The following is a 27,532-nucleotide window of genomic DNA, read 5'->3' on the forward strand; positions in this document are numbered from 1 at the left end:
ATAAATTGCGATTAATGATTTAATTGTGTCTTACTAATAAGTACAATAAAACTCTCTTTAGTCGGAAGTCCTCAACCAACAATTTGACTACTAGTACAGTGGCTAACAGCCACATTTTGGGAGAATCGTGATCATTGAAATGGTGATACAAGCGTGAAATTTGGTAAAAATAATCTTTGATGGTCACTCTTCGACTTAACAAACCGGGCCACTTGAAAATCAAAGATGGCTGCCATTTATTTCAAGATGACCACCAAAATTAGACAGATTTTTGCATTTCAGTATGATTGATTGAATAGTTTATTAGACAAATGTAAAAACAGCAACAGAGTACAGTCATACACTCGGTCCTAAAGGGATAGCACCTTGCGGTCTTGTTTCCATTTTGGACCTATGCAATCAATTCATAGACATGACATGAAGAATAACAAAATTCAACATCATCAATAACAAATTAAATAAACTATGTAGAGTGGGGAATGTTGATTTCCTTTTTTGATCACCTTTGGTGCCATGCTTGTCAGCCAACTGTCAGCTTGTTGTTGAGAATACATCCCAAATGTAATCTCTTCTTTGCTGGAGAGTACTAGCCTATGTCATCAACTTTAACCTTGAAGTCATTTACAGTACATTGACCTTACTGAGTGAATGTTTGGAACCGAACAGAATAGTTTGTTTTACCAAGGTGTAGTGAGAGTTTATCGCTAAGCCAAGTACAAATTTTGGTGAGTTCGGAACTGAGAGACTCCTCGACTTGCATCTTGTTCTCACCCAAGATCAGGAGTGCTGACTCGTCTCAGAACAAGAACAATTTGCAGTTACAGGCAGCATTCATGTCGTTAATGTAAAGAAGAAACAGTAACGGCCCAAGTATGCTTCCTTGGGGAACCCCGCAGTTCACTGGGAGGGACGAGTCGAGGACATGAGGTTCCATTGATGTTAACCACTTGTTCTCGTCCCTCCAGGTAGGATTTCATCCACTTTATTGATGTGCTATCAAAACCGATCGCCTTCAGTTTTGTCCAGTAGAATTGAATGATGTACAATGATCTTGTAAATTATTTACGAACGCCTTTCAGTGTAGAACGTCTTTGACTATACTTTTGTGATGTTATCATTGTTAACATCTAAATTAAAACATTTGAAAAACACTCCATGAAGTGAAGCAGATAACAGCAATATTTTGGGAGAATAATTCAAATGGTTCAAGGTTCAAGGTTGTCTTTATTTTTTGGAAATAGAAAGTAGTTAGAGTAGCTGACACTGCAGGAACACAGAGAATAAAATAAAAAAATAAGTTTCTCACCAATCCGGTTTGAAGCATCTTTATTATGTAACGTAACACTGCTCGATTGTATGTTTTATTTATTGTGTAAAACGGTCCGACGTGGTTTTCAAACATTTCGTGGCCAAGGCACACCAATGGGCAGGTCAAACTCTCAAAGCACACCTGTATTCATCAACACGGTCTCTTCCAACATAGCCTCGGTACACCGGCTTTTGTTTTTGTTCGCATTCGACTCAAAAACTGAAATCCTGGGGGAATGAAGGAGGGGCGTGAACTACAGTGCAGAGGGGCGTCGCTCCAAATTTGGTGACGTCAGTGTTGTCCAGTGTCCTCTATCGGAGGGTAATTAACCACTCCGCTCTGCGTCTGTGATTAATCAACCTGCCGGGGATTTATATATCAACAATGACCACCTAGCCAGCATGCATTATCCTTTGCATAATCGTCGCAGTCATCGATTACAAAAAAGCAGAAATAGCAGATCTACAAGCTTACAACAAGTTGTGGATCAGCTATTTCCGATGTTGTTATTTGTCATATCTGCCCTGTGCCTTTTAAAAAAAAACATTATCCCACGATTTTTGTAACCTATTTTTTTCCACCCAGTGTCAATTCTCTAGTGTAATCCTGGGCTCTACAGTCTACACTCCCTCTACCAATCTGGGGAGAGGAATGGACTGACCTCATGCTTCCTTCAGTGCACGAGGAGTCAAAGCCACTTCTTACCACCTTTCCCAAATGTTTAGCTACCTTCTTTAAATATTATACAGTATATACAGTACAGTGGTCAGTCAGTGATATTGGCCCTTTCATTTCCAGGTCCTTTTTATTGCACGTCACACACCCACCACGTGGGTTTAGTTCCACAATCAACCACAGGGTGGAGCAGTTGCTCAGAGTTCCTGTTGGGTTCTTTTTAGTTTTTCTTCTACAGCTCAATTGTAGTTATTTTACTCCTTTGTTGTATTGTGTGTGTGTGTGTGTGTGTGTGTGTGTGTGTGTGTGTGTGTGTGTCCTGAGCAAATGTTTAGTTCATATCACCTGTGATTTGCTGGTCGTACTCAGACGTGCAGTTTTCCAGTTCTTTCTGTAGTCTCACACTAGAAAGCTACACTTCATCTAAAGAACTCACTGTGTCATCTACGCAACCCGGTCTGTCTCACCCAAACACGGTGAAATAACAAGGATTGAATTCCGTACATACACTACTAGAAAACCCCAAAATCCGTACATATTACACACTAGTTTCAGACCGCGACGGAGGGGCGCCGCCTCAAGCGAGCTTGAGCAAAGAGCCACCACCAAACGAGCTAAAGCGAGCGGGTTGCCGTGGCGAACGTTGCGAAGTTCGATTAACCCATTTAGACCCAAGTTTCATTCTACGAATGTCTTCTAAATCATGACAGTTTTCTGAAATGTTTCTTCTATGTCCGTAGTTCTCAAACGATTTCATGTCAAGGACCCCCAGAATTATATGTAAAGTACGTTCGCTCTGAATGAATATATATTCAAAGATTTGCAGCCACATTTTCACGTTTTTTCAAAAATAGCAGATATACAAGCTTGTAGCGCGGCACTCACGGTGCCGCGCTATGAGCTTGTAGATCTGCTATTTTTCAATAGCTAAAGTATGACAAATTGCTTAAATCACCAAAAGCCACGCCTCCCGTCGCGGTCAAAACGGTAGTAATGTAATATGTACAGAATTGCCAGTCCGTGTTACAGCCAGGGATGGAACAGGTAGCCCTACTCACTTTTTAAAAGGTATCAATACTCCAATGTAGAAATACTCTGTTCCAAGTAAAAGTCTGGAATTCAAAAAGTACAAAAGTATTGGCATAAAAATGTACTTAACGTACCAAAAGTGAATGTCCCATTTCAAGTTTTCAGATGTATATATTTTTTTTATGCCCTATATATACTGTATAGGCTTAGGCTAGCCGGTTCCTCTGCGGGGATCAGTAACGTACTAGAATACTAAGAACACAAAGTACAGCGTTATTCCTTCCAGCCGAGCATCAGACAATGTCTGTCCAAATTCACACATCCAATAACGTCACTGAGGACAGTACCTTGTCCTTCCAGTAGAGGGCAGTGTCGTATGAGGTGTGGCATCCAAGTCCTCCATAGCAGCAGGTAATGCAAATAGTTCTGTAACCCACTGTCCGAATGGACCCTTACAAGTCTGTATAACTCTTGAGATTGTACAAATGGAGCCAAATTGACTCTTACGAGTCTGTAACTCCAGAGTTAAATTACCACTGAGGATTTTAGTGCAGATTGTGGTCCCAGAGATTAATTTATTTTTAAATAAAAATAAACTAAATCCAATAGGGGTTTCCATGGCCTCAAACTGGGACCCCTGAAAGTAAAAAAGTAGAGTGGTTTCTCTAAGAATTTGGTCAGATCTAATCTAATCTCAGATCTAATTCCAAGCTGCGCTACTGAATCTGTCGGCAGGGGCATTCAGAACGTGTGGACATTGGGGATTAGTGGAATGGAATGAAAACAAAGGTGCACCACAGGAAGTGGAGGGCTGTGGGCGGACCAAACTGTTATCCACATTCTAGTGGGCGGCACTCCCAGAGGCAAATTCAAATGGAAACAAACAGCAGAGGGTGCTGTTCTTTTTGTTGCAGATGGGTTTCCAGATAGGCTCTATACACATCAGCCATTTTGGAAAGAACCCCCTTCCCTACTTCCTTCACAGGTGTTACCGATGATACTTGAGTGTGTTCCGAATGGCCTCGCACGGGTCTGTAACGCTGAGAGCAACTGTGTACACTAAATGGAACAGGGCCCTTAAGAGACCTTAGTTCCTGCCAGGATTAATACATTCACCCATTCACCGCCAGCGTGTTCCCCGTGCAACCCTTTAGCATCATCGGTAACGCATGATGTGAAGGAAGTAGGGAAGGGTCCCGGAAGTAGAGGGACCACGCCCACAGAGCGGCTGGCCAACGTTGAAGCCGCCCCACTCTACTGGCCAAAGCTGGAACTGAAAGCTGGCAGTTTTTTGTAGCACCAGTAAACCCCACGCAGCTGGGGTTTAACACAGAGCTCGTTAGAAAATGCAGAAGTAGAGCGTTCTTCCGGGTCCTTCAAACGCCACTGAACAACTTCCATTGAAATGAATAGCGGGGGCGGGGCACTCTAGATTATAACTCTATGAGGAAGAGTCATTGTGTGTGCATAAGCCACATTGGAGGGCTCAGGTCAGATCAAGCGCTCCTCCGGGGGCACCTTAAGCATGCTGTCCATCTCCAGGCGCGCTCCGGCTAGCTCCTGGGAGCTGGGGCTGTACGCTCCCTCCGACTGACGCTTCTTCCTGGCCGTCAGCGCCATGACGGTCACGGCTACGCCCACCACGAGCACGCAGAGACAGGCCAGCGGGATGGCCACTACCAGCCAGGGAGCGCGATCCCTCTGAGCTCGTCTCTGTGAAGGAGAGAGAGGGGTCAACGTCAGTGTGACTGTGTTTATAGTTTAAAGATGGAGTAAATGGTGCATTTATATAGTGCTCTTATCAAAAGCGCATTACATGGATTGTGCACTACTTTGGCTCATTACACACACGTTCATACACCGATAGTGGAGGAAACTATGCAAGGCACCAACCTGCTCATAGGGGTTCAGCGTCTTGCTCAAGGCGCAGTAAAAAGCATTTGTGACAAAAGTTTCTCGTCAACATTGAGTCGTCTTCACATTATGAGCTTGCCTAAATCTTTTTGCCATTTCTATTTTTAACCCTATTTTGAAAAACATTAAGACATGAGGCCGATTCTACGAATTATGCCTTCTAAATCAGTAGTTCTCACACTTTGAAGATTTCCCCCAAATGTTCCAAAATAGCAGATGTACAAGCTCGCAGCGCGGTACAAAGTGACACGCTTAGCCTACATTCATTAGCTTTCATATCGGCTATTTTTTAACAACACAAATAATCTAAAATCACTTTCTCGATTTTAATGGGTTAATGTTTCTATTTTAAAACGAAACATTCAGTGTGGTGCGTGCGTGTGTGCGTACATGCGTGTACATGTGCGTGTGTGCGTGCGTGTCAGAGGTCGTACATTGGTGTCACACATGGGTCCGATGTAACCGGGAGTGCATAAACACAGGAACTTATCGAGTCGATCCAGACAGGAGCCTCCGTTCCGACATGGATTAGACGCACACTCGTCCACTTCCGTCTCACAGCTGTGGAGAGGATGAAGAGAATGCACCGTAAAGTTCACAACAGATCTGTGGTTCTCAGAGTGGGTGGCACCCTAGGGTGCCGTGACGCAAACACGGTTTGTTGGTTTGACTAAAACTAGGATGAACATTTTTCCTTTTTTCACTGATGAAAAAATAAATAAAAACTAAGCTATGATGACTATAAGAATACCGGTAAATATATTGACAATTCCGTCAACAAATAAAAACTAGACTAAAATGTTAAGGAGGGAGAAGAAGAGATCCAAATAAAAGACAATTAATTTTATGTTTGGTTGCATGCTGAAAATAGCAGATCTACACTGCGACGCATTGTGAGCTTATAGATCAGCTTTTTTCAGCATGCAACAAAGTGTAAAATCAGCCATTAGACGCCATTAAGGTCCACCGAAATACATTTTAGTCGACTAAAACTAGACTAAAACTAAATAATTTCAGATGACTCAAATATGACACAAACTAAATGGAATGTTATTCAAAAGGCTATGACTAAAAACTGAATAAAATGTTGTAAAAATCAACACCATTCGGTGAAGCCGCAAAAAGAAAACAAAATAATAGAAAAGACTAAGAAAAATAAATATTTATTTCACCTGTCGCCTGCAAATCCTGGAACACAGGAGCAGTTGGCCCCCCACGGTCCATCGGTGCAGGCGCCATCGTTGTCACACCGCACGTCTGTACCACACTGTAGCGGAGGGTAATCCCACCTGGTGGAACACACACACACACACACACACACACACACACACACACACACACACACACACACACACACACACACACACACACACACACAGATGATATGAATATCTGGACTACCTACATAAAAACTAATCTGGTCTGCTGTACCGGTCAGGACATGAACATGTTGTTGTTGTTGTTGTTGTTGTAGTTGTAGTATCTAGTACTCACTGGCAGAGCGGTCCTCTGTACTGCTCGGGACACAAACAGGTGTAGCTGTTGGGGCCGTCCACACACCCGCCTCCGTTCTGGCAGGCATGGTGCTCGCACTCGTCCAGGTCGGCGTCGCACAGCTCGCCGCCATAGCCGGCGTGGCAGACGCAGTGGAAGCCGGCCAGCAGGTCCTCGCACGTGCCGTAGTCGCTGCAGGGCTGCGACGTGCAGTCGTCCGTGTCCACCTCGCAGTGCTCGCCCTCCCAGCCGGCGTGGCACACGCAGCCGTACGCGTTGAAGAGGTCCTCGCACATGGCCGCGTTCTGGCACGGGTTCGAGTCGCAGACGGGAGCGCTGCATGGCGGGTGTGATAGGAATGTTTACATGGTATTTAGTCGATTTAAATTACTATGCCATTATTATGTGTGGAGTAACTGGAGTTGGCATGTTCTCCCTGTGTCCCCTAGTTTAAGAACCACTGTGCTACACTATATGGAACAGATCTTTAATTGCGAACGCAGTGATTGCGAACGCAATGAGCACTTACTATGAGACCTAGCAGATCATGTCTGTCTGTCTGTGTGTCCGTGTGTCACGCTTTTGTGCCCATATATGGAGCTGCTTTGGGGACTCCTTATATGGTTATGGCTAAGTTAAAAACGTAATAACTTAAAAATAACTTAACTTAATAATAAAAAAAATAACTTAAAAATAAATCTTAAAAAAATATATATATATGTACGAGCTGCGTTCGCTTCCCGCGTTTGCGCATCTTACTGGTTAGTATACTGTAGTTGGAGTAATTCTGTATGGACAGATCGAGTCTTCAGTGGACATCACCCGTACCCACAAAGACTAGTAATCCTGGTCTCTATACAGAGACTATTTAATGTATATGTGTAAGTATGTATCCATCATTAATAGATTATAAAAATATAGAAAGACACGTTTGAGTTAAGTTCTTTAAAGCAAATATGGTCTCTTGTCGCCAGCTCACCATTCCAAAGGGGCTATTTAATTGGCACAAAATGTATTTTATGATTCGTCTATTGAATAAACGAATCATTTTGAGCATTCGACTGCTGTGGAATGCTCAAAATGTGTCGCAGATCTGCAAAAAAAAAGAGAGAAATTTGACAACTTATTTTACATTGTGTCTCTGTTGGTTGGAAACATGGAAACAAACTGTTTCATTTCAGTATTCAAATTCAGCAGATGTGCAGTAGATGCATTTGTAGATCTACTTTTGATGCTTTCGTGTGATGTGATGCTGTAGTATGTTCAAGTATGGCGTTCATTTACGAAAAAACATTAAAACAAATTAGGGATGCACTGATGTATTGGCCGATATCGGGGAAATAAAAACTAAATAAACATACATCGGTATCAGTATCAGCCATGAATTTCCATATCGGTGCATCTCTGAAAAGTTTTAAGATTAGACAGGCGATTTCTACTTAACAGCGATGATTGTAAGTATTTTAACGCCAATACTTTCTTAATTAAAAGTAGGGAATAAAATGGCGAAAGCGCCTTTCTGTGTGGAGTTTGCATGTTCTCCCCGTGTCCCCTAGGGTAGGTACCCTCACAAAAAACATGCAGTAATCCTGGTCTCTGAACTACCTCCCCCTGGCCAGCTGGGGTGCCTGATGGAGAGTAAAGGAACTGGTCGGAATAACGTGTTCCTTCCACGCGCTATGTCCGGCTGGGAAACTCCCCCCTGTCAGGTGAAAAGAAGCAGCTTTGACTCTTCATGCATAGAAGGAAGCATAAGGTCAATCCGCTGCCCCCCCCCCCCCCCAGGTTGGCAGAGAAAGTGTATTACATTAGATAAATGACACTGGGTGACAAAATGGGTTGAAAAATCATGGGATAAAAATTATATATATATAAAAAAAAGAAGAAAGTAAAAAAATAAGCAAAGAAAATAAAAAGAGTACTTCCTCCACCGACCTGGTGCAACCCACGTCGACCTTCCCGTCTCCTACGATGTGGAACTGGGAGGTCTGCGGTGCCCGCCGGTCGTCCACGTAGGGCAGATAGACTCCTCCCAGCCGCACGGCGCCCAGGCAGCCGGCCATGCTGTCGCCCACGGCCACGACGGCGTCCTCCTCGTTGAGGAAGGCCAGGAGGTCCTCTGCGGTGGCCGGCCCGGCGGGATCGACGCCGCTGGTGTCCGTGATGCCGTCCACGGTGATGACCCAGCGCGACCCAGACACCACCTTGACCAATCAAGAAAGCAGAGGTGGAAAAAACGACTCAATTGTTTTTATTGAAGTAAAAGAATCAATGCTGCAATGTAGAACTGTACTCTGTTACAATGTAGAACTGTACTCTGTTACAAGTAAAAAGTCCGGAATTCAAAATGGACTTAAAGGACCTTGGTTTTAGGAAGACACATACAACAGGCAGGAACCGGAAGTGGGGTAAAAACAATTGCATAATCCAGTGGGCACCCGGCCCTCTACACCAGAAATCATGCTAGCAGGGCCAGGCTATAACCCACCTACTGTATCTCCAAGACTCTCTCCCCAGTCAGAGTTCAGTGTTTTAATGAATGTAGCATTATGTTGCAGGGTGTAATTTACAAACAAATGTGGTGCCAATACAGAGGTTGCCTAGCCCTGCTCTAGTAGCATCAAGTTGCACAAACAAAACTGTCCCACCTCGCTGCCCGTCTTGCCCGCCGACGCGACGCTCACGCGGTGCCAGCTCCCGTCGGAGACGTGCCGGCGGCCCGTGACGACCAGCGGCTCCACGCTGTTGGCGCCGTGCACCTCCACATGGACGGTGGAGTCCATGAGGCCCAGCATCAGCAGGTCGGAGCCGCCGTCGCGGCGTGTGGCTCGCAGCAGCACGGCGTTCTCCGAGCGTGTGCGCATCTCCACGTACAGGGAGGTGACGGCGTCCACCAGGGTGCCTTCGGCGCTGAAGAGCACGGGGTTGTTCTCGAAGGTGGCGCTGTGCACGCCTGCGGGTCAAACACACGTGGTAAGAGAGTGCAGCTTTAATTCTTTAACAGAGAATCTGCAACGGAAATCTCACTCACACTCGTATCCGTCGGCCAGGTCGATGCAGTACCCTCCGTTGACACAGGGGTCGCTGACGCACCACACGCGTGTCTCGCAGGTCTTGCCGGTGTACTCCTCCGGACAGAGACACGTGAAGTCGTTGAACGTGATGCCGCACTGACCTCCGTTCAGACACGGATCCTCCTGCAGATCACACACGTTTAGTAGAGTTTAATCTCAAATAACCAAACCAAAATAATAGGGTAATCGTATGGATATAATATTGATACTATATATATTTTTTTTGTTCCCGATCCGAGTCTGAACATTTGAAAATGACGATCGGCCCCGATTTCCCATCACGTGATTGGATCAGGACAGCCCTAGCCCTCACCTTGCAGGTGTCATCGCTGACACAGCCACTTGTCACGTTTTCGCGTTCGTCGCTGTGCACCGCCTCCTCGTCCTCGTCCTCCCCGGGCTCCGCCTCCAGATGCACGGCGTCCAATCGCAGGTCCTGCAGGCAGCCTTTGAACGCGCCCCCCCACGGCTCGGAGCTCCACCCCCCGGGCAGGCCTCCCACGTAGGCCACGTCTCCGGCAGCCACCTCCACCTCGGGGACGGAGCCGATGGCGTAGCGCAGGTCTCCCTGCTGGAAGAACACCTGCCCATGCTGCACGTCCACCTGCAGAGGACCAGAGAGGACTGTTACGTAACATATTGACCGCCATCGTGAAATTACCTCATTTAGTGTTTTCAGTGATTACGCTAGAGGGCTCTCTTTGCCAACCTGTGAATGATGCTATGAATTCCAGACAAGAATACATATGCTGACTTCACTCTTCCAGATTGGGGTTTTGGTGAAAACGAGCCATATTCAACTGAAGATGACTAAAGAACGGAAGATTGCAGTCTCGACATGCGTGCACATCAGCTTGCGTCAGAGACATTTAAAAACTAAAAACTAACAAATAAATGTAAATTAACACAGACCTGTAGGAACCTCTTCTCTCCGGTTGTCATGAAGATGGGCGCGGTCACAGGAATGCCATTGGCCAGGGAGCTGACAAACACCCGGCCCATTCCCAGGTACAGAGAGAAGTACACCTCTCCTCCCTCCTCCTCCTCCTCCTCCTGGGCGTGGCGTCTCAGTTGGAAGAGCAGGCCGTCGGGCTTCAAGGAGCGCAGGAACAGCGACACGCTGAAGACCCCACCGCTGCCGTCCTCCGCCACCACGTAGGAGCTGAAACTCAGCGAGTCTTCATGGCTGTACGTCCACGACGGAAACTCTGTTGGGACCACGGTTATTATAGTTATCTTATCGAAAAATAATAAACTAAAATGGAAAAAGAAGAAAAAATACATTTTCGTTAATTGAACTAAATAAAAACTATAATAAATAATAATAAATAAATATAATAAAAAACATAACTAACTCAAATTGTATTGTGTTTACAAAACAAACTTAACAAACTCAATTATAGACAAAATAGCCCTTTTAGTTTATCTCGTTACCTTCAGAACTGATTTCATTTTTTTTTAATGGTAACCTTGGTTGAATTTTTATTACACAATAGGCCTACTCTGACCTTTTTTAATACTGCACCTGACAAATAACCCAAAGTATATTTATTTTTCTAAAACTAAAACTATAACACTAAAACGAATAAAAACTAAATTAAAACTAAGCATTGTCACAAAAAAATAAATAATACAAACTAGCATACCCAGCTGCATACGAAAAGACATGCCCCCACGCGGAAGCTTCTGTGGTGCACCAAGGCAGCTTGTGTCGCACGCCACAAACTGCCTTCCCTGTAAGATGGCGCTCGTGATCCAGACAACCCAGAGCCAAAGGGAGGTTTCTATGTCTCTCCCCAGCTCTGCCCATGGTGGGGTCTGTAGCAGTCACAGCGGTAGGGGTCTTACCGTCAGTGCAGCTCTCCCCATGGTGGGGTCTGTATAACAGTCACAGCGGTAGGGGTCTTACTGTCAGTGCAGCTCTCTCCATGGTAGGGTCTGTAGCAGTCACAGTGGTAGGGGTCTTACTGTCAGTGCAGCTCTCCCCATGGTGGGGTCTGTATAACAGTCACAGCGGTAGGGGTCTTACTGTCAGTGCAGCTCTCCCCATGGTGGGGTCTGTAGCAGTCACAGTGGTAGGGGTCTTACCGTCAGTGCAGCTCTCCCCATGGTGGGGTCTGTAGCAGTCACAGTGGTAGGGGTCTTACCGTCAGTGCAGCTCTCCCCATGGTAGGGTCTGTAGCAGTCACAGTGGTAGGGGTCTTACTGTCAGTGCAGCTCTCCCCATGGTGGGGTCTGTATAACAGTCACAGTGGTAGGGGTCTTACTGTCAGTGCAGCTCTCTCCATGGTAGGGTCTGTAGCAGTCACAGTGGTAGGGGTCTTACTGTCAGTGCAGCTCTCTCCATGGTGGGGTCTGTAGCAGTCACAGTGGTAGGGGTCTTACTGTCAGTGCAGCTCTCCCCATGGTAGGGTCTGTAGCAGTCACAGTGGTAGGGGTCTTACTGTCAGTGCAGCTCTCCCCATGGTGGGGTCTGTAGCAGTCACAGTGGTAGGGGTCTTACTGTCAGTGCAGCTCTCCCCATGGTGGGGTCTGTAGCAGTCACAGTGGTAGGGGTCTTACTGTCAGTGCAGCTCTCCCCATGGTGGGGTCTGTAGCAGTCACAGCGGTAGGGGTCTTACTGTCAGTGCAGCTCTCCCCATGGTAGGGTCTGTAGCAGTCACAGTGGTAGGGGTCTTACTGTCAGTGCAGCTCTCCCCATGGTAGGGTCTGTGTAGCAGTCACAGTGGTAGGGGTCTTACTGTCAGTGCAGCTCTCCCCATGGTGGGGTCTGTAGCAGTCACAGTGGTAGGGGTCTTACTGTCAGTGCAGCTCTCCCCATGGTGGGGTCTGTAGCAGTCACAGTGGTAGGGGTCTTACTGTCAGTGCAGCTCTCCCCATGGTGGGGTCTGTAGCAGTCACAGCGGTAGGGGTCTTACTGTCAGTGCAGCTCTCCCCATGGTAGGGTCTGTAGCAGTCACAGCGGTAGGGGTTTTACTGTCAGTGCAGCTCTCCCCATGGTGGGGTCTGTAGCAGTCACAGTGGTAGGGGTCTTACCGTCAGTGCAGCTCTCTCCATGGTAGGGTCTGTAGCAGTCACAGTGGTAGCTGGTCCACAGGTCCACGCAGCGGCCGTTACCAGAGCACGGGTCAGGCGAACACCACTCTGTTTTGCTGCAGCCCAGCTCCATGGTCTGATCATCTGCAACAGTACAAGGTTGACAGGGACCCGTTAAAGCCGGGAAAGTCATTTTAGTATTATTACAAAACATACATTAACCACTACACAATACAGTAAACTTGAAATGGGACATTCTGCATAGTGACGTACAGTATATACACTTCCTCTCAATTAAAACCATGGGGTGCCTCGGACGTGTATATATTAATGATATAAAACGGGCTCGCTGAAATTCTTTTTTTGACAGCGGCCGTTGCTAGGCAACGCCTTGCTTGACATGTTTTGCACATGCGTGCAGCCATTCACTTTCTCGCTGTCCATGGTTTTCATCAGTACACCGATGTTCTGTCCTAATTTCTGACCTAACCAATCATCTTGTTTGTAATATTAACACTTCTAAAGAGAGATCAGACTTATTAGCGGGCGGTATTAATGGAACATTATACCTTCCGGTTTGGGGGGGAAAGGGAAGGCAGGGCTTTTCCAGGCCCATCTGCTCTAGCGCCTTTATTCTGAAAAACTCCCCGGCAAAAGTAGTATTAAGTACATCTTGATGCCAATACTTTTGTGCTTTTATACTCGGGTAAATATTTAATTTCTAACTCTTACTTGTAACGGGGCAGTTCTACATTGCAGTATTGATACTTTTACTCAAGTGAAACTTTTTCCACCACTGGAACCGACCTTGCGGCAGCTCGTGGGGGAGGATGGCTCTGTGGTCGATCAGCAGGTCCTCCATGCAGCCGATGAAGCTTGCGCCCGTGGCCGTGAGTCCCAGGAAGTCCTCCGGCGCTCCGGCCACGTAGACGTGAGCGAACGCCGCATCGGCGTGGAAAGCCGGCCCGTCAGGATCGACGGTGTCGACGACCCTGCAACATGCACTGTTGATTATTATGTCTACTGCAGCTCTGATGTGCGCAGCGTCGACTGCCTTTTTTCACAGACAAAAGCTAAATAAAAGTGCTAGACTAAAATGTTCTAGGATCCACAAGCTCACATCTACGTTTCACCATCAACGTCCACCAAAATACATTCTGGACGACTAAATCGCACGTGATATTTAGTAAGACTAAATATTTAGTATATATTTAAGACTATTTAGTAAAACTAGACCAAAAACTAAAACCTTTCAGGGGACTAAACTTAGTAAACTATGACTCAAACTAAACAGAATTGTATTAAAAAGTCTGACCTAACAGAAATAGGGATGCATAGATGTATCAGCCACATATCGGTATCGACCGATATTTGCTGTTATCTGTCAATCAATATCGGCACATGAAACTGACTATAATAACCAATGGCAGTGGCCTATATTTATGTTATTGATAATCATACATTTTTGCGTTGGCTATATGTTAGGTGTGTTGGTTATCTGCAGCCTACCAAGCTGTAGATTCTGAACAGTTATTTCTTATAATGACGATGTATTTGTTTCTCTGGCACAAAAAGAAAACAACTAAAACTAAATAAACATATATCGGTATTGGTATATCGACTAAATTGTTATTTCAGGCATCGGTATCGGCCAAGAATGTCCAAATGGGTGCATCCAAACCAACGGTGGCCTGTACAGTGTACCTGCAGCCCGGGTGCATCCAAACCAACGGTGGCCTGTACAGTGTACCTGCAGCCCGGGTGGTGGTCACAGCCGGGGCCTCTGGCCGTCAACGACAGACCGCCATCCTCCAGCACCACGTGGGCGTCCCACCAGCCGCCGTCCGCCACTGGCTCGGACAGCGCGGCACTCAGCTCTACGTCTTCGGACCGCGCCTTCGGAAACGACAAATCAGAATCCACATTTTGTTGTTGTTGTTTTTTGGGGTAAGCAAAAGGAGGTAGAGGAAAACATTGGAAAGAAACCTCTTATCGCCTTTATTTTATATATTTTATGAAGGGACAGACAGTAGGCTGACAGGAAATGGGGAGAGAGATTACCAGCCAAGGTGCCTGAACCACTGAGCCATGGCCCAGGCAGACAATTATATTTTTAAATCAGATTAATCACAGCATGTATTAATCATGATTAATCACCATTCGAACTATGTCCAAAACATGCCCTTTTCTTGTGGGAACCGAAAGATAAGTGACTCTCTAGCTCTCTCCACTTCTGTGCTGCTTGCGCAGCAACACAGGTGTACCATTATTGACGGTATACGCACACCCTCTCGTGTCATATTGCTTAAGTACACCCCCTGGACATGACGTACAAGTACACCCCCTGGACATGACGTACAAGTACACCCCCTGGACATGACGTACAAGTACACCCCCTGGACATGACGCTAGTATGTCGCCGGGACTTGCCCCCAATCCAACCCTTGATGCTGAGTGAGTGCCGAGCAAGGAGGCAATGGGTCCCAGTCTTTGGTATGACCCGGCTGGGGATCGAACCCCGACCTTCCAGTCCCAGGGCGGACACTCTAACCACAAGGCCACTCAGCTGGTTAGGAGGGTGTAGACACATAGACATATTGTATACCTTCTAACCACAAGGCCACTCAGCTGGTTAGGAGGGTGTAGAGTAGACACACATAGACATATTGTATACCTTCTAACCACAAGGCCACTCAGCTGGTTAGGAGGGTGTAGAGTAGACACACATAGACATATTGTATACCTTCTAACCACAAGGCCACTCAGCTGGTTAGGAGGGTGTAGAGTAGACACACATAGACATATTGTATACCTTCTAACCACGAGGCCACTCAGCTGGTTAGGAGGGTGTAGAGTAGACACACATAGACATATTGTATACCTTGGCGTGAAGGCTGCCGCCTTGGATCTGGAGCAGCATGTGGTTGTCGGCGTGGCCTCTGTAGAAGAGCACCATGTCTGGCAGCGTGGTTCTGAAGCGCAGCCGCACGTCGCCCAGCTCCATGCGGTCGGCGGCGTCCTCTCCTGGCGCAAGGTTATATATTAATGGAAACGTAACAAAATAAAATGGAATAGAAACTAATGGAAAAGAATGTTCTTTAACTGAAATGAATAAAAACTAGAATTAAATAACTAAACGATAACTAACTAAAACTGCATTGTGTGATAGACAAAGGGCCCTATTTTCACCATGCTATCCCTAAACTTATTATTATTATTATTATTATTTTACTATTTGTTTTTTAGGGGTTTTTTGATAGCCTTACCGCTTATACCTAAACTCTTTTACCATGTTTTACTATTTTGAAAATCTATTTATTTCGCTGTACCAGTATTACACCAGAACCGTGGTCGGCACCACCATGTGTAGTATATAAAACATAACTAACACTAATAAAAACGAAAACTTAGCAACCTAAACTATAGCAAATCCGCTGTATAATTAAAACTAACTGAATTTAAAAACAAAAAATGTCAAAACAACTAAACTAAAATGAAAAATCCCATACTATCACAACAACCTTGTTCTGGCGCAGTCTCGACGTGTATGAAGCCCAGCGCGCGAAGGGAGAAGGTGGTGGGCGTGGAGCAGTGCTCGTCGTGGAAGCCGTGAGCACAGAGGCAGTCATGGCTGTGGTGATGGCCGTCGTCTCCCTCAGATTCCTGAAACCAGGGGTGGCAGGTGGCTCCGTTTTGACAGCCGTGGTCCACACACCCGTGGAGCCGCACCTCACAGCGCTCCCCGCCCCAGGGGAGGTCGCCCGACCCCGGTTCAGGCTCCGGACAGTGGCAGGTGTAGGAAGCGACGCCGTCCTCGCACTGGCCGTCGTTGGCACATGGCTGGCTCTGGCACTCGTCAATGTTCACCTCGCACATGTCACCTGGATGGGGGGGATGGTGGTGTGATGGTTAGCCAAGAGGCATGTTTTTTTTCTTCTTTTTTTGAGACTCCAATGCATGGCTTTATAATGTTCTTATTTTGATCATAAGACCCCATTACTGAATGTCTAGTTTTCTTCAAATTATGTATGACACTATATGGCACGTTATGCGTCCACTAGTACTAGTAGTGGTTCTCAAATGTTTTGCCCCCTTAATTCTAAGAGTGGAATCAAATGGATCCGTACTATACTGTTATAGTTAGTCATTCAGGGCTATCATTTTGTATGTCCGTGGCAAACATGGAATTTTATTTGTTACAAATGATTTGATGTTGTTGGTGTGAAGATGGCTGACCTGTGAATCCAGGGGAGCAGGTACAGGTGTATCCGTTGACGTGGTCGTCGCACGTCGCACCGTTCTGGCACGGCTCAGAGGCGCACTCATCGATGTCCACGGAGCAGTTCTCTCCTACCACGTAACACACAACAAATCATCATTCATTCGTCTAGAGGCCCATTCATCTGCTATTATCGGACTAGAAAGTCTGATAATATGTCAATTAATATAATAAAGAGGCAACCATTGTGAAAATAGCATATCTACAAACTCGCAACACCTTGTGAGCTTGTAGATCTGCTATTTTCACAATATTTTTTTTTTTTTTTTTTTTTAGAATCAAACTAAATGTAATGCCTCAACTCGTACAACAGGGCGGGGGGGGGGGGGGGGGTGATTATTTTGGAAGGGGAGGATTGACATAATAGTGTCTAAATCAGGATAACGGTCCAAAGAAATGCTGCAGGCAGACCTGCGTATCCAGGCTGACACTGGCAGATGTAGCCCGCAGCGTTGGCGTAGTGGACGAACCATTCCGCCTCCTCCCAGGTGGACGGGTCGGAGCGCTGGAAGCACTCTCCTCCGTTCTCACAGGGGGCGTCGGCGCACTCGTCCACGTCTGTCTCGCAGTGCTCACCTTCGTAGCCTGCAGGGAGAGACGTACATAACATTTGTCTTTTTTGAGCGCTTCTATGCACAGCTGTGTCTGTGTCTGTCCGTTTAAGCATGGATTGTGCTCAGCTTTGGCTGAGCATGGAATGTGATGTATGATGATAAGAGCGCCACTCACTTCACACCAGTGTGATTTTTTTAAATGGGTAAAATAGCACATTTTTGAGTGCATAAAATGTCTCCAAACTTTGGACATGGGCAAAGTGCTAGTCTACTAAGGGCAGACAACCTTATTCCTAAACGTATAACCTCAGTAAAACTATGTCTAAACCTAACCTTATTCCTAACCGTAACGTCAGTAAAACTATGTCTAAACCTAACTTTATTCCTAACCGTAACGTCAGTAAAACTATGTCTAAACCTAACCTTATTCCTAACCGTAACGTCAGTAAAACTATGTCTAAACCTAACTTTATTCCTAACCGTAACGTCAGTAAAACTATGTCTAAACCTAACCTTATTCCTAACCGTAACGTCAGTAAAACTATGTCTAAACCTAACCTTATTCCTAACCGTAACGTCAGTAAAACTATGTCTAAACCTAACTTTATTCCTAACCGTAACCTGCAATAAAACGAATACAAGAACCGTTGGGGAGCAAGTGGTCCGTGCGTGGGAAAGAAATGCGTGTGAGCATTCCATCCGGCCAGCACAGACGGATGTATTGTGGCTGTCGTACCCGGCCATCACAGACAGATGTATTGTGGCTGACGTACCCGGCCATCACAGACAGATGTATTGTGGCTGTCGTACCCGGCCAGCACAGACAGATGTATTGTGGCTGACGTACCCGGCCATCACAGACAGATGTATTGTGGCTGTCGTACCCGGCCATCACAGACGGATGTATTGTGGCTGTCGTACCCGGCCATCACAGACAGATGTATTGTGGCTGTCGTACCCGGCCATCACAGACAGATGTATTGTGGCTGTCGTACCCGGCCATCACAGACAGATGTATTGTGGCTGACGTACCCGGCCAGCACAGACAGATGTAGTGCTTGACTCCTTCCAGACAGGTGGCGCCGTGGTGACAGGGGTCCGACGCACACTCCAGGATGTCCTCCTCACAGTGGGTCCCCATGAACCCTGTGTCGCCGCAGTCACACTCGTAGCTGTGTGCACAACGGTGAGAGACAGACGTTCTTCATCTTTCTTTTTTTTATATATTTTTTGTCCCACGATTTTGTAACCCATTTTTCACCCCTGTGCCAATCATCTACTGTGATCCTGGGCTCTACACACCCTCCGCCAACCTGGGGTGAGAAATTTGAGAAAATAGCAGATCTGCAAGATCTACAGAGCTACGATCCTCCCGGTGGGGGTTCCTCAATGGCAGGTGAGTCAGTAGGGTATGATAAAATGGATGAAAAGTGTGGGGGGGAATTAATTGGCATAAAGGCAAAGACCACATTTATTGGTTGGAATTGAATTAATCAATTAGTCTGAATAATTACATAACCCTATATTATACATTTGAATATTGCGGGGGCTTACAAGATCTTGTAGATCTGCTATTTTCACTAGCCTATTTGTTTTAAATAATCGTTCACGAATTGCAATCGAGGTGAATGTTTTGACAACTGGGATTTGAACGGATTATGATCAGGGGTCATAGTCAGGGGTCATCACCATGTTGGCATGAAAAGGAAAAGAAAAACTAAATTCCCTTATAGTTTTCGTTTTTGTCAATTTATTTATAAGCTTAATCTGTAACTGAATATTATTTGTTTTAATTCATTTTTATTGCACAATACTTACTCTGGCCCTTTTCAATCCTGCACCTGACTTAATTGTCAGGTGCAGGATTGAAAAGGGCAGAAAAAACACAAAATAACACAAACTAATAAAACAAACTATAAGCGTCACAAAAATAAAAACGAGCAAACCTGCTAAACTATAATGAAAAATCCAAAACTATTATAACCTTGCCCCTGCCGGGCGCGTGTCATACAGTACCTGTTGACCATATCGTGGCAGACTGCTCCATTTTGACACGGGTCGCTGGCACACTCGTACACGTCGACCTCACAGCGGGTCCCGTCGAAGCCGTCCACACAGTCACAGGTGTACTCGCCAATCAGGTCGTGGCAGGTGGCGCCGTTGAGGCACGGGCTCGACTCGCACTCGTCTATCTCCATTTCACAGTTCACTCCTGGCGGGGCACGGAACGGACGGAATCAGGGTGCGTAATGACGCCATGCGTTTATGGGGGTAACGTTGTATGGTAAGAACGATGATGAATAGGGCATAGCAGTGGGCGTGTTTTTCTGGTTTACTGAAAAATCTTAGAGATGGAGATTTACAAAAATATTTATCAATTATAATCAATTATTTTAAGCCTAGAATCAAGCCATCCAGGATCCTGGTGAAGCATGACCAATTGACCATGCATAACACCTTTGATTCTGTTAAAAATAATAATTGAATATTTAATTATATGATATACTACATACATTTAATAAATACCCTTTGTTTAGAGGTTTTCATTGTTTCCTATCTCAACTCAAACCCATGAAAAGTGGTTTTCCTATAGGGAGAGTAAAGACCGTCTGTACGGAAATTGCAAATGAGCACCACATTCCTCACAAATTGGATTAACCTACTCCAAGAGTTAGCTGGAGCCAAGTGAGACAAATGTGCGTGTGTGCGTGCGTGTGTGTGTGTGTGTGAGTAAGTGCATCATCAAACACAGTGGGGTGACCAATTTTGAAAATGGTGTCCCTCTTGGCAGGCCTTGTTTCTTCTTTTTTTCCATTTTGACATACAGTACAAGGTTTCCACCCAACATTGATGACATACATGATCACTCAGGCATGGTGCTTTTATCCAAACCGCTTAACATAGATTGTGCATCCATGAGGTTGGATATTTATAACAACAACAAAAAACTACGAGAAAATATACACTTCATATTAATGAATGAAGAGATGTATGTTGACTTTGTTGTCAACAACATAAAGCAGAAAGGTACTGTATCTGTGCTAAAACGTCTGTGGTGTCTCAGGCTACTGTGCTGAAAACTAAGTAACGTACATTTACTCAATTACTGTACCTACGCACAACTTTGAGGTACTTTTAGCCTACTTTGCTCGGGTACTTTGAATGTTTCATTGTTGTGATGCTTTGTTTGTCCAACACCATGGGACCACAATGGAAATACCTTCCTAAGAGAAGCACATGCATTTTATTTCCTTTTTAACATAACATCAAATTAATCTAATCAAAATCATTAGTTTAATAATACTCCACTACATGTACCTTCAAAGCCCACGAGGCACTCGCATTGGTAGTGGTCCCTGCCGTTGATGCAGGTGGCGTTGTTTTCACAGGGCCGTGACGCACACTCATTGATGTCCATCTCACAGTTGTAGCCCTGGAAGTATAGGGTGACCACATCTTAACCCGGGACATTCATTGTACTGTAAATCCTACACAAGGGTTGAGCCACGCCCCGCTTCTGTGGCCAACGTGGAAGTGACTCTCGCCTCCTGCAGACTAGACCTTAAATAGATCAGATACCTCTATGGACTACACCGCAACCGCCGTCTCAAACTAACTTGAGCCATGCGAGACACCACCGAGCGCGCTAAAGCGCCCGAGTTTCCGTGTCGAGCACAAACTCAGGGCCGTTCACGTTGCAACCCGAAAGGCAGAGAATAGTAAATCATGTTCTAGTGAGAGCGTTTGCCCGGACTGACACTCAAAGTCACTACTGGTCAATGTATTAGTGAAATTACTTATTTACACGTGTTATTTCTCTGTTTTTTGGCTGTGTATGATAGTTTTCTTTCTAATATGATAATTTTACGATAATTCACCGTGCGTAGTAGTGTTGATTTCGTCGACTACATAAAATGTTCGTCGACTACCTTTTTTCACTGAGGACAACTGAATAAAGACGAAATAAAAGCCAAGCTATGATGACTAAAACTACAGTATGACTAAATACAGTATATTGACAATTTTGACAGTTCGGACTAGTGGAGAAGAGATTCTGTAGAACTAAAAGACAAGTCATTTTAAACTTGGTTCCATGCTTAAAATAGCCGATCTACAAGCTCACACTGCAACACATTGTGAGCTTGTAGATCGGTTATTTTCAGCATGTAACCAAGTGTAAAATCAGGCATTACGACGCCATTTAGGCCCCGTCGACTAAATCAACTAAAATCTCATGATATTTAGTTGACTGAAAGTAGACTAACATTGAAACATTTCAGTCGACTAAAGTGTGACTACAACTAACTAAATGAACGTTTTATCAAAAGACTGTGACTAAAACTCAAAATCAACACTAGTGCGTAATCTGCATATATGTAGGCCTGTTTACCTGGGTTTGTAACGATACATGTAGCGATGGTTGACAATACGATACATGGACGATATTGGTTCATTATGACCATACGATACAATACGATTCGATTCAATGATTTAAAACCGATACAGTAACTATTTAGCAAAGGAATTAAATCTGTGTGAGTAAACACAGTCATTCTCTGGCAAATACATGGACATTGTATTTGAACACATATACAGTATGTATGGACAAACCTGTACCATGACATGAACACAGAGCATACACACCTTTATCCATAGACCAAGTATAGTGATATTGAATGGGAAAGTAATTAAACCCCTCTTTCTCTTTTTTCTTCTTAAAATACTTAGTGTTGATACAATCATTATTTGCATTGCAGAACGATATGATACAAAGTCAATGTTGCTGTTTACATTTCAATATATACTTAGATTCTTGGAATTAAAATAGATGTTTACTATATTGTTACACCCCTATACCTGGAAGCCAGGCACGCAGAAGCAGTGGAACTCGGCCCAGCCGTCCACACAGATGGCTCCGTTCTGACACGGGTGAGAGGCGCACTCGTCCACGTCCTCCTCGCAGGCCTCGCCCACGAAGCCCGGCGCGCAGTGGCACAGGAAGCCGTCCGGCAGCAGCATGCACGTCCCATTGTTCTCGCACGGCTCGTCCATGCAGTCGGTGACGCGGTCCTGGCAGTCCTCTCCTCCGTACCTGTGCACAGGTGATGATGATTAGTTTACAGGCAGTGGTGGAAAAAAGTACTCGCATGTTTTAGGTCTTTGTATCATTACTGGGCCTGGGCCGTGGCTCAGCGGTCCAGGCACCTTGGCCTGGGCCGTGGCTCAGCGGTCCAGGCACCTTAGCCACCACGTGATGATGTGTGTGTGTATGATGAAACCTCATAATCCATTCCATACCCATCAGGACACCTGCAGAAGTAACCGTTGAGTTGGTCTATACAGGCGGCGTGGGGTTCGGAGCAGGGACCGCTCTGGCACTCGTCCACTTCCTCCGTACAGTTGTCACCCGCTAGCCCGTCCGGACACGTGCAGTGGTACTCCGTGGTTCCTACAATAGAGGACACGCCCACAGCGGGAATTTAACCCAGGGCCCTCTAGCTGTGAGGCGACAGTGCTACCGACTGTGCCACCGCGCCCCCCCGATATAGTCAGTGTTAACCCGGGATGCTAGTGCAGTGTTCACAAGGACTCTATAGTTACCCGGGATGCTAGTGCAGTGTTCACAAGGACTCTATAGTTACCCAGGATGCTAGTGCAGTGTTCACAAGGACTCTATAGTTACCCGGGATGCTAGTGCAGTGTTCACAAGGACTCTATAGTTACCCGGGATGCTAGTGCAGTCTTCACAGGGACCGAAGGTGCATGCGTCATACAGTTCGTGGCAGTCCTTGCCCATGTAGCGGAGCTCGTCTCTGGGACAGAGGCAGGCGTAGTCGCCCATGTCGTCCACGCACGTGGCTCCATTCTGGCAGGGCGCCGACAGGCACCGGTCAGACGAGGCCGAGCACAACGTGCCTGAATGAAATGACGGGAAATGTTCAGTGATTCTTCTGACTACACATACGTCATGTCCTAGTAATATGAGTGAATATAGGGGAAGGGGATCGACGTCACGCCAATCTTTGTTTGACCCTTTGAAAACTTGGACGTGTGTCTCAAAGAATACAACCTCATAGAGGCCACAGCTGTTTTTAGGGCGATCCCCTAGGAATGTGGCATAAGGGTGCTAACGCTTCTCTCTCTCTCTACTGATTGCTGAAGCCCTGCACCTGTATTCAATCAATATCTCTCTCACTTCAAATGCAGTGTGGGTTTGACAACTAATCAATCCAGTCACCTTAAGTGGCAGATGCCAAACGGAGGAGATTTGTGATTTCTTGCGACTGTAGGTTGCATTTACTATGAAAACCTGCCTTTCCATGTATCACGTCACACCTCCAATTATGGTCCCGCCTCGTGACACCATGCCTCTATATATGGTCATGCCTCGTGACATCAAGCCTCCATCTGGAGCTGACCTGTTCTGACATTCCGTATGTTGATCCTTCCTCACCCGTCCTTCCTCTTCGATGTCTCCCTTTTGACTGATACCTGTCCATTTAAACTCAGACGGGCCTGCCCCAAAGTAATTAGTGCAGCTGGGGGAAACTAGAGAGGCTTAAGGCTTTTTTTTAAATGCATGTCACCTAGCTGGTCTAAATTACAAAAAAGAAAACGACACACAAACGTTTCGTGATTATTGAGATATGAGGTTTTTGCCCAACATACATTTCATTGAGTTCCAGACCAGTGTAGCATCAAAACAAACACTACCAGAATTCCACGGCTGCTGCTTATGAAGGTTCCTTTTGTAATCATGTGGAACATGGTTCATTCTGCTCTCTCTCTCTCTCTCACCCCCCCCCCCTCTCTCCAGCTATGTGATGCTCTATTAGGAAGGGAAGGAGGCCAACTACTTTTTGCACGACTCAGTAAGCAGAATGTAGAACTGTATGACACTGACACAAGACAGAATTCTACTACATGAGGACTGTGCTTAGTGACAGTGTGAGTGAGGAACTGGGAAGGGAAAGAACCACTTTCAGCCTGGCATACACAACAACAACAAAAAGGATTGTGTTAGCCTCATAGCATAGTTTCATCTTTTTAAGGCTTTCAGGAAAAAAATGAAAGAAATTGGGGAAATATTAGGCTAGATCTGCAAGCTCACAATGCGTCGCATCACGACACATTGTGACCTTGTAGATCAGACCGAAATGTATATAGGGCTGAAGTGGGTAATGTAAGTTTTGTAATAATAATCCAAATCTACAAAGTAGCCTAACTAGTAACTAAAAGTTTCAAATAATTGTAGTGGAGTAAAAATACAATATTTGCCTGAAATGTAATGGAGTAGAAGTAAAACTATTGACAATTGGAAATACTCCAGTCAAGTAAAAGTACCTCAAAAGTGTACTTAAGTACAATGCTTAAGTAAATGTACTTAGTTACTTTACAGTTACACCACTGATTTCCATCGACCCTTTCAATTCATTCATCATTTAGCGGATATAAGTCCAACCAGTGCATGTGTGTTTGGCTCTTATGAATACAACTTGTTGCTAGGGGATTACAGGGCAAGCGGAGACACTCCCCTTATCTCCCCAGGGGACGTTTAAATCTGTCACCTTCTTAGCCACTTCCTCCTGGCTGATGTAATTCTGTTGCGATGACAATCTATCTCAAACAGTGGCTCTCAACCAGTGGTCCGGGGACCACCAGTGGCAGTGGGCCTTGAGGGGTTCTAGGTATAGTCCCCAGCTAAATGATGGAGAGTTGGTAACCAAATGGTCCTTTATCAGATCTTTAACTCTTGTGAGTATGAAATGAAACCAAATGGAAACCTTACAGATCCATTTGGTTTCATTTTACGCTCTCAAGTTAAATTATTGTTAAACATCTGCATTACTTAATTTACGAGAAGTCTAGACAATTTACAATTATGGAATGTAGAAGAATTGTACCACATCAATACAGCATGGAATTGCAGACAAAAATCGTATCCAATGACATCAGAATATTCTAAGTCTTGAGTTTGAGAGGCTAAATATCATCAAAATAATGGTGGTTCGTGGCTCAAATGCCAAATAAATAATGGACCTTGCATGAAAAGGGTTGAAAACCACTGATTTAAAAGGTATGGAAGGAGAACACAGCCACTCACCCCATTTAAACATCATCATTGTCAACAGCACTGTCCTCAGGTTCAAGTGGACCGTCCCAGATTCCATGTCAATAAGGCAGGTGGCCAGCTGGCTCTTTTTGACCACAGAAACAATATAGAAACTAAACTAAACGACGCCAAAAAGTTTGACGCTAAGGAGTGACCATGTTGCAGGTGGTTTGCTTGTGTTGGGATGTAGGTGCTGGGTGGTCATCCATGATGGGACACTAATGAGTGTGTAACATTGGTGTTACACACTACACAGACATACTGCTCTGGGCTGCCGAGTTAGAAGGTAATCAGCCATGAGGGGAGACGGGGAACACGAAAACACGGGGTGGATTATTTTTAGACAACACAAACACAGCAATGTAAACTTAAGGATTTCCAATTACAAACCAGTGGTGTAAAAAGGTATACTCACATATAAGTAAAAGTATCAATACTGCAATGTAGAAATACTCCGTTACAACTGAAAGTCCACAATTCAAAATGTACTCGAGTAAAAGTACAAAAGTATTCAATCAAATGTACTTAAAGTATCAAAAGTAAAAGTACTCGCTCATTATGCAGAATGTCCCATTTCAAGTTGTATAAACATATTTTGGAAATAGCAGATATTTTCAAATGGTCAAAATGTATAGTCTAGTTGCCAGCCCATAGAGCTCCATTGTGAACCCGGACATGTTGAGTACACCAAAGTTTTATGTTAGAAATGTTGAGTGGCTACTATAGACTGATAGTCTATATACAGTAGGGCTGAATTGGACTGTAATGTATGTTTTGTAATAATAATCACAATTAACAAAGTAGTTCTAAGTGCAATATTTGCTTCTGAGATGTGGAGTAAAGTAAAAGTATTGGAAATTGAAATACTCAAGTGAAGTATAAATACCTCAAAATTGTACTTAAGTACAGTACTTAGTAGTAAATGTAGGCTTACTTACTTTCAGTTTCCAACTCTTTTCTGGATCTGGGCCCACCCATCTGACCCCTTAACTGCAGTATCTATTGGCTGCCGTGTTGTGCGTTTTCAATGCGTATGCCAGGCTGAAAGTGGTTACTTCCCACCAGTGGAATGTCAATTAATTTACTACTTAAGTACACTTTTGAGGTATTTGTACTTGTGTATTTCCAATACTTTTACTTCTACTCCACTAATTGGATCCAAATAGCCTATTGTACTTTTACTCCACTGTATTTATTTGACAGCTTTTAGTTACTTTAGTTACTTTGTAGATTTTGATTATTATTACAAAACATACATTAACCACTTCAGCCCCATATCTATTTGAAAATAGCTGATCTACAAGCCATGATGCGACATATTGTGAGCTTGTAGATCTGCTATTTTCAAGAAAGAATATGCAAGCTTGAAAATTGATAATGTAAGTACTTTTTCCACTACTGCCCTTCCCCCAAAGGTTGAGATGGAGAATCGCTGATGAAAATGGTGAAATGGTGAATTTTTTAAGTACCTTTATCCAAAGCAATCTGCATGCATTTCACATTATCATACTGACTGCTGAGGAAAACCATGCAATGGGCGATACGCAGCCAGGAGATTGAAACGGAGACCTTTCTGAATTCCGACTCCATCTCCTGAGCCACATGCCGGCCTTTGCAAGAGGGGACGGGACGCCATGCACTCCACTCTGACGCGATCCGGTCCGGGTTTCGCTGCACGTCTCATTAGTGTCTTCAGCAGTGGCTCTTTGTCACATTGAGGATTAGCGCTCAGTGGTGCATTACCTAGCCTAGCACTGACTAGTACCCCATCCCCCACCACACACACACACACACACACACACACACACACACACACACACACACACACACACACACACACACACACACACACACACCACTACTACTACTACACTCTCCCCAACATAACATCCCATCTCTACTGTACACTGTACAGGCCGGCAGTGCTTGTTTAACTCTGTGAAGTTGTATTGTGCACCGCTGAACATTGTTGTCACAGCCAAGGAGTTCCCAGGCAGGCCTTTCCCAAATTATAGCCACACAGCTACTCCATGGCTGCTGCACAATGGCTTCGGC

The 27,532-nt window shown here is 45.1% G+C and overlaps 1 protein-coding gene across 1 annotated transcript; it reads right to left on the reverse strand.

Annotated features, from left to right (window-relative positions):
* Positions 1-4,504: 4,504 nt before the first annotated feature.
* crb2a (crumbs cell polarity complex component 2a) lies at positions 4,505-25,535 on the reverse strand (the record flags this gene model as incomplete). Its single annotated transcript, XM_080755563.1, has 23 exons — positions 4,505-4,726; positions 5,362-5,488; positions 6,100-6,216; positions 6,422-6,757; positions 8,357-8,625; positions 9,070-9,374; positions 9,453-9,618; positions 9,809-10,099; positions 10,408-10,703; positions 12,532-12,675; positions 13,339-13,523; positions 14,282-14,427; positions 15,413-15,555; positions 16,053-16,412; positions 16,768-16,881; positions 17,222-17,395; positions 18,397-18,536; positions 19,381-19,576; positions 20,683-20,797; positions 22,222-22,456; positions 22,663-22,813; positions 23,089-23,280; positions 25,469-25,535. The coding sequence occupies 23 exons, from the start codon at positions 25,533-25,535 to the stop codon at positions 4,505-4,507; spliced, it is 4,491 nt and encodes a 1,496-aa protein (XP_080611689.1).
* Positions 25,536-27,532: the final 1,997 nt, after the last annotated feature.

The sequence above is a fragment of the Protomyctophum bolini genome (genome assembly GCF_963924005.1).
Source record: "Protomyctophum bolini genome assembly, chromosome: 22".
Taxonomy (NCBI): domain Eukaryota; kingdom Metazoa; phylum Chordata; class Actinopteri; order Myctophiformes; family Myctophidae; genus Protomyctophum; species Protomyctophum bolini.